Raw genomic sequence first — 14,434 nt, forward strand, 5'->3', positions numbered from 1 at the left:
GTTTTTTAGAATGCTGGTGCTATGTGTTTTTTGGACAACTCAGATGAAGGCAGCTCCTCTTCCCTTATGGCTTGTCACAGGGAGTCTCCTTGCACTTCTGGCAGTCCTGTTACTACATGCACACTGGCACTTAGAGAAGAAGAGAGAGGCCGGAGAGATCACACTTCCTGTCCCCAGGCAATGCTCTTCCAGCATGACTTCGCAGACCTGGATTTAAATTTAATTGAGGAGAATTAGCACTCTCAGGAAACTTCAATCTTTAAATGGATATCTAATGCTAAAGGGGATGTCTGGGTGAGAGTGTTTGGATGCCTGCTGGTGGCCAACTCTGAGACCTGCTCAAAGAGCATTCTGCAGACCTTCTGACCTTCATGACAGATAGGAATTTTGTTGGGGAGGAGGGTAAAAAAAAAGCTGTGTTTTATTTATTTATTTTTTCTTAAAGAAAATCCTGGGGCTGGGTCATGTGTACCATGAAGTACATTTCTCCTTTCCCTAGACTAAGAGTTGGAGCTGACAACCACCTCTTTAATGAGTTATAGAACTTTACACAAAGGGTGCTGTGGGATTGATTTATTTTTGTATTGATGGCTTTTGGAAAGATGTGCTGACCTGACCTTATGGGATGGGGGTTCACATGCAATTGTTTGCTTGTGAGTATGTCTTCTTATTTTAGAAATGTGACTATTGAGGGAAAATGTAAACAAACTAGGAAATGTGTTTTTTTGTGCACAAAGCTGATGCTTTATATTCAGAACAAGGCCCCTCGACAAATTAGTAACAAACAGCATTGGATCCTAACCAGTGTTCTACAGAAAATCCAAATAATCACCAACTAATTCTGATTCCAGAGCAAAAAACTTTCTCTTGTTGTAGGATTGTGTGGCTTATTCCTCCTCCTCCCCCACTTAGTGGCCAGTGAAAAGGGGGATTCTCAGTCCTCCTTATTGTCTCCTTTGTCTGTGTATTCACTAGAGTCCTGTATAGAGTAGATAATTTTGACTGCACTGAATTTCACAGTAAAGTATTCCACATCTTTTAAATCCAACCCTTCTTTCTTTCAACTTTTCTTTTCTGTTTGTTTCTCAGGAACAAGTCTGTGTTGTGTATATTAAAGCACCAGTAACACCAAAAAAGTTAATGTATGAATTTCTATATAATGTACTGTTAGTCTGCACTAATTAAAACTGTGTATTTGCTTCACAAGCACTACTACAGTTTATCAAATTATAAGCTACTATGTAGCCATGGGGGCATCCATGCAAGTAGAAAGAGGTCTATAGGGCACGCATTCACATAGTAGATAACAAATAAACTGTGTAGAATACAATAGTTACAACCACATTGGGCTGATTCTCAGCCTGCAGAAAAATACAGACCAATAATCAGCCCCTACGCTGGCATCAACCTTCTATCTTGACTGCACCCAAAACCAATGCATTGGCCCAGGTACAGACATAAGCAGTGGATACCACTACTGAAACGCAAGAGTTTGCATTTCAGAGCCCATATTCTCTGTATATTCGTGCACCCAGGCCAATACAATGGATCAGGTGCAGGCACATCAGTAAGATTTTTAGAACATAGGGGCAGATAATTGGCCTGCATTTATCCCCATAAAAATCCGCTCCGTGTGGCATAAACCTAATGCTAATGTCACACACTGCAGATACAAATACTGCCTGTGCAGACTGCCATTAACTTTAAGGGAAATCACTTGTCCCGGTGCATACTGCCGGAAAATGAATGCTTGGGTGTTCTCTGTGGTGACAGGAGATTGCTATTAAAATCAATGGCAGACTAAGCAGGCAGTATTGGGCAAGAACTGCCATGTGGAAAAGGGAAACAAGTGTTAAGTGCCATTCATGGCTTACTACAAAACTATAGAATGAGAACTTCTTTCACAGAAATTAGTTTTTTTGTGAATAATTAAGTGCTAGATGAGCAGACACAAATTTAAAAAGTGAAAAAATAACTTTATGGGGTTACTGGTCCTTTAAATACAGGCTGTATGCTGCTGGAGGTGCCACAAAGGCATTGTGATTAAGTTGTTGTCGGAATCCAAGGCAGGGAAAAGAAGGCAGCCTAAATATTTAAGGTTTTTAAGTACTAAAATGTAACCAGTGCATCAAAGCCATGAAAACAATTAACAGGGGCTAGTTCTTAATGTTCTGCTTTTAAAAGATAATTGGTTTGTCATTAATTTACCAAGTGATCATTTCTGTTCAATATCTGTACGTTTATATATTTTAAATTTATAAGTCTAGTAAGGCTAATGTGGTGTTTTCACTGCAGAGAAAACGCCACATCCATCAAATTCCACAACTAAGAATTTTCTGGCTGAAATTCACCTTGTGTAACCATTGACAGGTGGATGCCGTTCATGTTACTGACTAAAAGTACAGGAATAAAGGGCAGTTTGGACATTTTCTCAGCCAGCAAAGAACTCTACAAATGTGACCTTGATTTTAACTAGTCTTTAATTTATATAGGAAAAGAAGGAGTAGTAGATGTGGCAAAACATGTTCTTCTTCAAGAGCAGATGTCTAACTGCTTATTTAACTCTACCATAATTCTATTTTGGTCTGTTGCCATATTACAAATATGCACATTTGAAATACCGATGTTTTATGACAGTGATAATGATAGAGGTAACAAACTGCCAGAATACACACATACTGAAACAGCAACATAAACTCATAAGTCTTATGCAGAGCTACCTAATAATCCCAAATAATATTTTTAGTTATACCATAGTCAGATACTATTTAATAAGAGGAGAGGGTTAATCACAGGGTGGTTTAAAATGTTATGCACCCCCTCAGATTGCAATCACTTACCTGAAACTCAGTGCCAGTGCTCCTGTTAGCAGAAAACTGTACCAGCCTGAAGTACTTTACAATGAGCACCATGTAGAGATCCTCTTCTGCATCGCTCCTGGGCAGAGGCATGCGTGGTAGAGTGAAATAACCAACTTTTTTGTTAACATAAGGTTTTTCACTCTACTACACATGTGCACCCTCATAGAAAGAAGAAGCAGGACACGTTGTGGGCTTGCTGAATAATACCCCAGGCCCCGGTTATCAGGAAAGTGATTATAATCACTGGAGGGTGCCTAACATTTGGCATCCCCAAGTGACTAACAACCTCCTCCTTTAGCTTTACCAGCCCCATCATGGCAAATATCTTTGACAACTCCTAACCACAACATGTCACATGGAGTTATGCAAGCTTTCTTTGTAAGCAAGAGGCAGCTTAAATACCGTAATTCATATCATATGGGTAGGATGCTAGAAGCCACAGTTAGCCACGGGTTAGACAGCCTTCAAAACTAATAGTGGTGTTCCATATAATACGGAATCTGGTTTAAAAAAAAAAACTCTTTAAAGTTTGAGTAGTGTCCTTCACAGGTCCTGTTTCTGTTGATATGGTGCAGCAGTCATTCACATGACTGGTGCTTTTAGGCCTAAAAAGGAGTAAGTGTGTGTTTATAGGCCTGGCATTGACAGGCGTTGACAGTTATTTTCCATTCAGGAGAAAATCTAACAGGCAGTCACTATTGCATCTGTATGAAACACTGTATGGAGGAGCACAGAACATTCATCTTAAACAGTTGAAAGTGGAGAAATAATGTGTGTTTCATTGACCTTACTGAGCAGTTTGTATCCCTTAGGTGAGAGTACTATAGCCATTAACATAAGTGCTTCTTAAACAGGTCAACTATAACCACCACCTGTCTGATATATTGAACTGCATCAAGGAGTGTCTATTGGTCAGCGTGGGATTGCAGTAATGTAGAAGTAGTATCGTCTGCACAATTAATTGCAGTTACTTTGGGAGTGGCGCAAGAGCCCCCTGGATACCTGTCGTGTTATCACTACTTTTCCTTCACACTATGTGGCCAAAATAAATGGGTGAAATACCTTACAGTTACCAGTGTGTGTGGCTCCTAATTTGTTTTGAACTCAGTGTGGGAATGTACATGCAACAGGGGGTTAAATACAAAACTATTTTGGTTGTGTTGGACTTTTAGTGAAATGTTGGACGTTTAGCACACTCTAAATTTTTGTTGCCAGTCTTTTTACACACACATATATATATATATATATATATATATATATATATATATATATATATATATATATATATATATATTTCTCTGCTAATCTTTTGAAATTAATTAGCAGTGTAAAAGTCAATTGATTTAAACTGGTGCTCATCCAATCAGACTCTTTCCTAGGGAGCTTCATCTTTTGCTGGTTTTGTTAGAAATATATGTTCTGCTTAATTTTAACCAACATCTTTTTCCTTCATAACATATTCAATGATGCTTAATTTAAGTACAGCCCAATTAATTAGTTTTAAATGAAATATTGTTGTTGATTGGGGACTGCTGCTGTTGCAGCTCAATGCCTATTGGATCAAAGCATTGCAATGCCATGGCACTTAAATCAGTTAGGAAAATAGTGGATTTGTTTAAAAAAAACTTTGATGATAGGAATTTATTTATTAAATTCATTTTTGGTGTGGCATAGAACCTTTTCCTCTTTATATATGTATCTTAAGTGTGTGCTGAAAGTAGATCATTTCTGAAAGTGAATAACCTTCACTAACTCCCTTAAAGTTGATTATTCAGTTAGGCTGCCAACAGCTCCTAAGCACTGATGCTCTATTAGGCTTCTTGAGGGCAATGCTTGTTCAAAATATGATCCCAATTCCTTACCGTTCACTGACTTAGGTATTGATTGGTTTTGTTGATGTTTGTATATGGAGGTTCCCTGTTAAGTGTGAAGTTTTTTAGCTCCTTCTTTATTATATGTTATGGCATTTCTGCTTGTAAAAACCCTTCACTACCCAAACATTTTCTTTCAGGCTACCTGAGTCAACAAATGTTTCTATCTCTGATGTGTTAAGCTCTGGTGAGGAGCTAACTTCTCTTTGGTGGTTGTTGTAGTGGACAGGAGGTTGTGCCAGTAAGGTGAGTAACTGTGACATCCCTGCTTAAATTGTGGGGGCTCCCAGCTCAGTGTATAGAGATACAGTCTGTTATCTGATCGACAGATATCCTCTTCTGATCATTAGAAAGGAATGCACATCAGCATTGTTTCAATGACAACTGTTGCTGTGTAAATACCACCTGCAAAGTCCTCACCAAAATATTCTCTGTAGATGTCAAAATGAAGCCTGAGGATGACCCCAAAAGGCCCCTCTGTTTGTTTATTTATTGGCATTAAGTTAGTTACCTCTGCTGTCAACAGGTTTCATTGGCCAGCATCTAATTTTTTGCTGTTACAGCTGAAATGCCTCATTTTCCTTATAGCAGAGATCAGTATATTTAGTTCCAATACCTTAGACCACTCTCTTCTGCATCCTGTTTCCAAAAAAAATAAATAAATCACAAACTCTTGCATTGTTCTTATGAATACAAACAAAACTATGAATTGATGTTTAGATTGGTGCAGCATGTTGAGGCAGTGGAGGTCCTCCGACTGTTTTGCTTGCTAAGAAATAATACAAAATAAAACCACCTTTTAAAGTAGGGTCCACACAATGCTTTCCAAATGCAGTGATTTAGGAGCTGCCAAACTGTAACTCTTCATTAAGCAGTGACTGTTTTGGTGAGTGGTTCTGGAGCGTGTTATGTATATTTTTTTATGTATTAAATATGCATATGGCTCTATTTTGCAAGACAGAACATAGATTGTTATACCCATTAGAGTTAATTTCTTGTCCCTTCTTCTTTGTGATGTTTCGGTTCTTTATTTTGTTTTTGTACATATCATTGGTACAAGCTTTTGTTCCATTGTTTTGAGCTCATCCTCTGTGAGGTTTGGGTATTATCTGCTTGGAAAATGTAATGAATTTTGTTATTATTTTTTTAACTTAAACTGTGCTCAAATCATTTTGGAAATAACACACACCTTTTGGTAATTTCTTTTTCATTCTGTAACTTATGTTGATTTGTAGCATTGTTCAGGAGGTGACGTTTGCGTAGTACTTTGACTTTTTTATGTCTCGGCTGCATTTCAGTTGTTTGCCCCCAAAGTCCTTTTTTGCATGTCAGGACAGCATACTATTTTTCAGTGTCCTGTTGTCCTTATCTTTGAATCCACTACCTTCAGAGCTATTTAAGGTTACTCATGCAAAATAATATATATCCCTTACAGGCTAAAGAAACACTTGCCAAAGCACCTTCTCATCAATCTGTATGCTGGAGTATATTAAAGACCTGTGCTAAAGATTTAGCTTTACTAAGGAAGTATCAAATGGCTAATTTTTTGTGTGTGTGCATGTTTTTTAAATCCATGGAGAATTTTAAGCATACAGTGGACCCCTATACATGTATGAACCTATTACTTAATAGCTACTTAGTCAGGTTTTAGAATTTAAGGATTTGCCGGATTAATGACAGGGCCAATTTATTTAAGTGTAAAATCAGAGCTCACTCCAGAAAAGCTCAACCACTTTTCTGTTCATTTCTATGGGATTTTTAGAAGCGTGTTTATCAAATGGTAAACTCAAACTTCACCTACTGATAAATATGTTTCTAAAAATCCCATAGGGATGAATATAAATTGGGTGATTTCTTTTTGTTAGTAAGCTGTTATCGCACATTTTGAAAAATCTGCCCCTAAGTGTGACATAGTTGTTGGTGGTCCTATTCTATTTCACATGTATTGTCATAATGTTAGTGATACACTACATCAAGGATAGGGGCAGACCTTTGACTTCCCACCCCTTCCAGCAGAGTGACTTTGGCAACAGTGATTGGCTGAAGGATGCTTCTTCCCACACTAAATTGATGTTACTTTTGAAACCTAATATTTGGTTATTCAGGCCTAGAGTGACAGAACCAAGGCATATTCTTGGGCAGACATATTCATGCTAAATTACAAACAACATGCTGCTTCATTTGTAAATTAATGCCTAGATGCTTTATTTTTCTGGAGACCATTGGTTATCCTACACAATAATATAAAAAGACCACTAGAATGTCTCAGTTTTTATGGCACTTGCACCTGAATTGTTATTTTTGACTAGGAAATGAAAAAAAATCATAATGACCACTGAGAAGTTATATTTTAGGGTTTAGAAAAAAAATGCAGACATGCACCTGCTTCAACAGGTGTAATTTGACAGCATCACATAATTTGCATTGTGGGACCAACAGGAATTAGGGGATAAGAGGTAATAGTACTTTTAACCAAAGGTTTCTTTTTCACTTAATGGCTCAGATGCAAAGTGTGTTTCCCTCTTGATGGGTAATCAACCCCTACTGGTATGTTTGAACTTACATTAGTGTTTTTTTTTCTTAAAGGTAGAGTGATGTGTTACTAGCAGTGATAGAAAATGTGTCATTACTGTCAAAACATGTTGGAGAATTGTTTCCTCATCAATGTGTCATTCCACCAGAATTGTTGGTTGCTTGGGAAGACACCATCCTCATATAGGCTGGAGTATACATATAAACAGTACTCTAGAGCATGAGAGCATTGCACCTCACATAAACCCTGGGTTTTCTAAAGAAAGCAAAATGCTGCCTTGCAGATTTTAAATGATACTGCTACCAGTTTACTTACCGCAAGTGCAGTGCTCAAAGTGCATTTTTCAAGCAACAGTGTGGTCGCCAGGGAATGTATTGCCTGCTACGATCGCAGCCAATGCATCAAAATTGACACAAGACTAAATGCCAGTATTGAAAGCAAACTGTAATGTAAAGATATAGAAATATGTAGTAAACAAATGTTTTGTGCATATAGAAAGCCCAATCTTAAAAAGGAGTGTTTTCTTGAATATCAAAATTTGATTTGGAAGTTAAAATGTATTAAGTTATTATTCAGGAGTTTTGAGTATTCAGCATTAGAAATCATTCCTCAGATTATTCCTGCATAAGGATATGTTTTTACACAATGCTTTCCATCCAGAAATATATTTAGGGTACTTGCCAAAGGGGTTGTTAAACTGTGGCGATATTCTTTTTGGTGAAACAGGTGCCGATTGCTTTTTTGTTGTCAGTATTGGCCTCATGGCACACATGAAAAAGTGTGTATTTTAAAATGCAGAGTGCTATTCTCTGATATGAGACTCTTTTGTGAGCTTTAAAATGAATATTTCCCGGTGCCAATGGCTGCAGGCCTTTAGTGCAGGGACATGCTGTTGATTTGAGCTCAGAGGACAGCTGTATGTTGGCTGGAAAATGAACTTGACTATGATTATGTTTTACTAATAATCAAATGTTCTCCTGGTAATTAAATGTAATTCCTCTCACAAACACATTACACATATTCACCACAATGTTTGTAATGTTCTCTTTAGAGAAAGTGACTTTCAAAGTTTAATAAAAATTGGTCTGTGCAGGCAACAAGCTAAAGAAAATAGGTATATCTTGAGCTTTGGAGAAAACATTTTTTGTCACTTATTAAAGGAATAGTAACAAATGACATTAAAGTGCTAAAAACTGTTCTTAAGATGTTCACACTTTAATTGCAAAGCTACCTTTGGCCCAGGGATTAAGAGGCCTGTGCTACTCCAATAAGAAGCCTTAGTGCATAGGCTACAGTCTGACCCCAGTCAGTCCCTTGCTCCACTAAACCCAGCATTGCAACAGACTGACTGGTGCCATACCACAATGTTTGTAGTAAAGTTTTTTGTTCTGAGAGACACCATAAATGAGTTAATGGATGCTTGTTCCATGTGCCAGTAGGTTTCATGGGCATCTTTTCATTGAAATGTTTTCATGAATTAGAAAAAAGTAAACTGCAAAAATACACAGGGGCTAGCTTTGAGCAGATGCAACTAAAGTAGAGGGTTACAACCTCCTTTTATGGTGGAACAGTAAGAAAGAGCCATTGGAATCTGATCTGTATACTGTAGCCATCAATCACAGTGCTATCTAGTGGTATATGTCTATTTTACCCTTGGATTATATACTCCTAGTCTAAAGCAGTCACTAATTTGCAGTGAAAAATATGTGAGCTTGTTTGTGGGGGGTTTCCATCTGGAAGAAGGTGCTTTTAAAATGTGTTGCTTGCTGGAATGGTTGGCAGCATGATGTAGAGTTGCTTGGCCAAATCCAGTAGGATCATTGGATTGTGGGAAACATATTATACCCAAATATATGAATTACAGCTGCTTCACTTCTGCAAAGTGTTATCCTTGGTGATAGTGTATTTCAACATGCCACTATACTTAATTCTAAGCCTAATTTTTGGTCATCTGTGTTTCAGATCTGCAATAAAATGTTTTGTTGGTCTTTGTGCGGGGCATCTTTCCCTGTGGTGTGGAGACATGCCGCGGTTTCTTTCTCTTCTGCTATAGGTTTATTTTGGGGAGGGGAAATGGTTTCAATGTCAGCCAGGCTACCAAGCAAATATTGTCTTTGTGGGACAAAAAAGACATTCTGCAAATCGAGCATTTTTAACAAATGTTTCTGTAAAATTAATGTATGTGGTTAAATGACACGTTTCTCAAATCTTGGACACCTTAAGTGTGTTTACTGGAACAAAATAAAGTTTTTGGTTTATAAAAACAAAAAAAAGACAAACTGTCAATTACTGATCTAAAATCAGTCCAAAATGTTGATAAATCTATCTCCGATTCTGGTGTGAAATGGTCTTCTGAAACAAAATAAAGCAAGCTTCAAAGTGTACTGTTTGGGTGTGTTAGGCACATTAATTTTTGGGGTTATTACATATGAAAGTCTATATTAACAGCATCAAAATATTTAACTGTCTGTGTATCAATTTATTGGAGTAATTCATCAGTCTGTATTAATCTGGTTCTTTTTATTTATACTCTTGGAAACTACTGCTGAATCCGCATTTAAAAGGTAATTTTAAAACTGAGGTTATTCATTCCCATAAGACTTTAGTAGGGCACCATCAAAGAAGAAGAAACAATGTGTGTCTTTAAACCTTGTGTTGCATTTACTCATGTTGAACTAAATAATATATATTTTATTTATGTTCTAGTCTCTAGTCTCTTTCTACCTGGTAACTGTGTGCTTTGTGTCTGCTGTCTCCTGATAATGGGGAGGGGGGGGAGTCTTTCTCTTTATGTATTACACAACTTTTGCTTGTGAGCTTTTGCTGAAAGCTTACATTCTAATGACAGCCCAACATGTTACACTACACAAACCCCTACATTTCATATTTTTATCATAATAATTATGTATTGATTTCTCTTTTACTGATGACCTGTGGAGTTCACATTGGCTGGTACAGCTATGGGATCCGAAACCCGTTATCCAGAAAGTTCCGAATTACAGAAAGGCCATATTGCATCATTAGAAATTATTTCTTTTTTCTCTGTAATAATAAAACAGCTCCTTGTACTTGATCCCAACTAAGGTATATTAAATCCTTATAGGAGGCAAAACAATCCTATTGGGTTTATTCAGTATTTAAATTATTTTTAGCAGACTTAAACTGGGGAGATCCAAATAACGGAAAGATCCCTTATCTGTAAAAACCCCAGGTTCCGAGCATTCTGGATAACAGGTCCCATACCTGTAGCTTTTATTAAAAAAGAACTATACCCCCAACAATGTAGGTCTCTAGAAAAATATATTGCATAAAATAGCTCATATGTGAAACCCTGCTCTATATATAAGTATCCTTTTTTTGTAGTATGTGCCATTGGTTAATCCTTAATTTAAAATTTACATTTTAAGTAGTAGGAGCCACCCCCTGGGACCATACGTTTCATGGCACATACAAACAACCAAGGGTGCACATATGTGTTTGGTCACATCAGCCAATTAATGGACAGGGCTGTGTCCTTTACACAAACAATGACTTCCTGTCAGGTGATCTCTGAGGGAGCACACAGACCAGCACAAAATGGTGTCTCAAGGAAAAAGATGTAAAAGGGCAATATTTACTGATTATTTTTATATATATATATTACAGTTTGGTAAGATTTTTTAATAGACATTTAATATGACATGATCTATCTGTTTGTATTCATTCTGGGGGTATAGTTTTCCTTTAAGCTGTATCACTTTAATATAGGGAGGCCCAGAATCCTGGATTCAGCTGAAACCCACCTCAGAATAATTCAAGTCCTTAGTCGTTTGGCTTTAACCCTTTATGAGAACTTTGATTTTACCATGACGTGTGCAGCCAGGAAACACACACATAAACAGCACCTGATACAATTCTACAGATCATCAAACAATGGAATTTGATGCTAGATGCTTAGCTGAGGTAAACAAATACAAAAGAGCAATGGAAAACAGTACATTTTCAAGCAACAACCTGATCTCGCAGCAGCACCCAAGTGTTCAGGTGACTGATATATTTACAGAAAGTCTAACCCTATACTATTATTCCAAATAACATTCAACTAAATCAAGTGAAAAAATACTCTATTGTAATGCCATAATGTGTTTACCTTTAATTCACTGATTTATTGTTTCAACATTTAGGTGCTGTGCAGAGCTGCATCTTCAGAACAGAATGGTACCTGGTATGTGTATTTCGTAATAATGGACCATGACATTTTGCATCTGATCTCCCTGCAATCATGATTGTTGGGCACCAAGTCAATAGCATGCTGTATATGGGCCAACATGCTATTAACTTATCGTAGTAATATAACCTACTGGAGAACAATGCAGTCTCGTGTTTTTAGAGTGCTCAGCTACATTGTCATATGGTCTGCCTACGTGCACATGAAGCCATTTTTATATGTGCGATATAATGCATTGTTTTATTTAATGTGTAGGCCTCAGCACTGCGCAAATTAGGGTTGCCACCTTGCCGGTATTCTACTGGCCTGGCTGGTAAAAGTGATGCTTAATGACAATATTAGTAATGGGAAAGAAAGATAAAAATACAGGAAGGCCTGTATTTTTTTCCAGAAAAGGTGGCAACCCTAGCGCAAATGCACCAAAAAAAATAACCCCCGTTTCATGGCACTTGTGGGTGCCTAGCTGTGTGCTTCCTCCTTTCTTCACAAAAATGAATAGTGGTAGATTCTTTGTGCAATCCCTTGCCTTTGTTCTGCTTACGGCATGGTGCAAATGGCTTGCATAGCCTTTGCTGAGTTGCCTTGCCCGCTGGGTGGTAAGTAATGCTGCCCGTCTTCCCAAATTTATCATGCTAAACAAAGGCAATTCTGAATGCTAAAATACACCAGCTATAACCTGTCCAGATCATATAGAAGTCAATGGCAGATGTCCCTTTTACAGTTGGAAGATCTTTCTTTGCTTCTTGCTTTTAGAGGTTTTCTGGGGGTTCTTGATGCTAGCACAATAAAGTCGTTTTTCATGCAAAAAGTCTAAAAAGGTGCAGGGTTCACTTTTTTTCCATAACCCTTTCGTTTGTGCTTTTTCAATTTTGATTTTTTAGTAAATGACTTCCATTCGTAGAGATTAGTTTAATCGGAGTTTTAAAAAAAGAAAAGAAAAAATCCCTGCTTATGTATTTATTAACATTGGAGACAAACATCAACTGGTGATGCTTCCAATAGCAACCAATCAGATCTTTGCTTCTGTTTTCGGTGATGTTTGTGCCCAATGTTAATAAATACTCCCCAAAGTAGGTAACACTATACCACCAACATATAGTTCCAAAAACAGGAACAATAGTAACATGTTATCTTTAATTGCTAACTACATAGAAATATTCCAAGCTTTCTGGTCTTTGACATTTAGCGTAAAGAAGGAACCACTGAGCTTGTTAGTGAAATTTTTAGGTTGCTGGCTATGAAGGTATTGCGTTTATGCCGAGAGAAGCTGTGCTAATCAAAGAGCAGCAACAAAGGGGAGAGACAATGGATTGACTGCAGGGGGTGCTTAAGCAGCTCCGCTGATCCATAACAGGGAGACGTTGGCTGAGAAGATGTGCCGATCTGCTGATGTCATCTGTCATCTACAGTATCTGTGCATGTATATCTTTACACTGCATTAATAGAACAGACAGTGTGAACAAACACTGCAATAAATATGCACACTTACAAAGATTAAATGCCAGATGCTAAGAGACACACAATGATCTCAGTCTCCCCAGTCCCCTATAGGAAACGACTATACCAACAGTTGCTATCATCTCAAAAGAGCCCTGTAAGCAATTTTATATTTATCAAAGGGGTTAGCACCCTTGAGAACTTATTCAGCAATGCCAACCCCCACCCCAGCACCCTGCTAGTTTAATCCTCCATCCTGCTGCAGACCCCACTGCCGTTCATTCCAAACAACATGTTCCTTGCTGTTCGTTCCTTTCCTCTGCCAATAGCTCTTTCTTTATTGAGAGTATTCAAGTTCAAATTCACCAAATAACATTGGTGATTCTGGTGCATCAAAGAGGCGTGCATGCAAGCAATTCGCAAAGGCTACATAAAATGAAAAAGACTGAGCCTTATAGGTACCCCTGGATTACAACGTTCTGTTGTGTAATTCTGTGATATGGCAATATCATGTGCCAGGAATTACATGTGGTTTGGCCCCATTATTTACAGAACTATATAATGTCCCCAACCTTTCTTACTCTTGAGTCACAGTCAAATGTAAAAAGACTTGGAGAGCAACACAAGCAGCATAAAAGTTCATGGAGGAGCCAAATAAGGGCTAAGATTGGCTATTAGGCAGCCTCTATGCACATTATCAGCTTACAGGGGACTTTATTTGGTAGGAAATCTTGTTTTTATTCAACCAAAACTTGCCACCAAGTCAGGAATTCAAAAATAACTACCTGGTTTGGGGGCACTGAGAGCAACATCCAAGGGGTTGGTGAGCAACGTGTTGCCCCATAGCCACTGGTTGGGAATCACTGCTATAATGGGATGGCTGGGGTTTACCTGAGGCTGCAACCTCAAAACCAATCCTACCACATATTATAGGCACACAATGGGCCTGGGTTGGCAGGGTCCATGACAGCTGTGGCCAAATGGGTTTTGTCCCAGTGTCCCACCAGCCAGTCCTAACCAAGTCAGAACAGCATTCACATGTCAGTGTGAACATAGAATGGATTGCATCCAGAAAATGCTCGAGTTTGCATTTTCGAACCAGTCACATTTTTTAATGAGTGCAGGGTTAAATACGTTTTATTCTAATATATGGGAAACACTTTCATTTTTGATATTACTGGTCCTTTAAAATTACTATGTAAATAGGGGAGGAGCAGCAGCAGAAGATCGATTAGAGAGCGTTCTGACCTTGTGATGCAAGACTGTGCCGAAATATTAATAGAGTTTAATTCTATGTCTGACGCAAACGTAATGTAAGATTACTAAATGGTTAAACCCCACAGCCTTTAGGATTCCGCCTTATTTATCTCTACGGACGCTGGCAGTGCTTTTAAAATACCGCTAGAGAGCGCTGTAGCCCAAAACTACAGCGCGCAATGACACCACTCGCCTGTCTATAGGCGTTGTTTCCACTGGCGGCTCGACAGGGGTCGCTATAGCTAAAGTGTAACGTGGTCTTTGCGTA

General features: G+C 38.1%; 1 protein-coding gene across 6 annotated transcripts in view; it reads left to right on the forward strand.

Annotated features, from left to right (window-relative positions):
- The window catches only part of fam53c (family with sequence similarity 53 member C), a 28,301-nt gene extending 18,331 nt beyond the window's left edge, over positions 1-9,970 (forward strand). For all 6 annotated transcript variants that reach the window (XM_004912886.4, XM_004912885.4, XM_031898851.1 and 3 more), the window contains one exon: positions 10-9,970. In XM_004912886.4, coding sequence (XP_004912943.1) covers positions 10-237 — 228 coding nt within the window. In that variant the 3' untranslated portion in view covers positions 238-9,970. The remainder of the gene's footprint in view (positions 1-9) is intronic.
- The last annotated feature ends 4,464 nt before the right edge of the window (positions 9,971-14,434 follow it).

This window comes from Xenopus tropicalis, chromosome 3 (genome assembly GCF_000004195.4).
Source record: "Xenopus tropicalis strain Nigerian chromosome 3, UCB_Xtro_10.0, whole genome shotgun sequence".
Lineage (NCBI taxonomy): Eukaryota > Metazoa > Chordata > Amphibia > Anura > Pipidae > Xenopus > Xenopus tropicalis.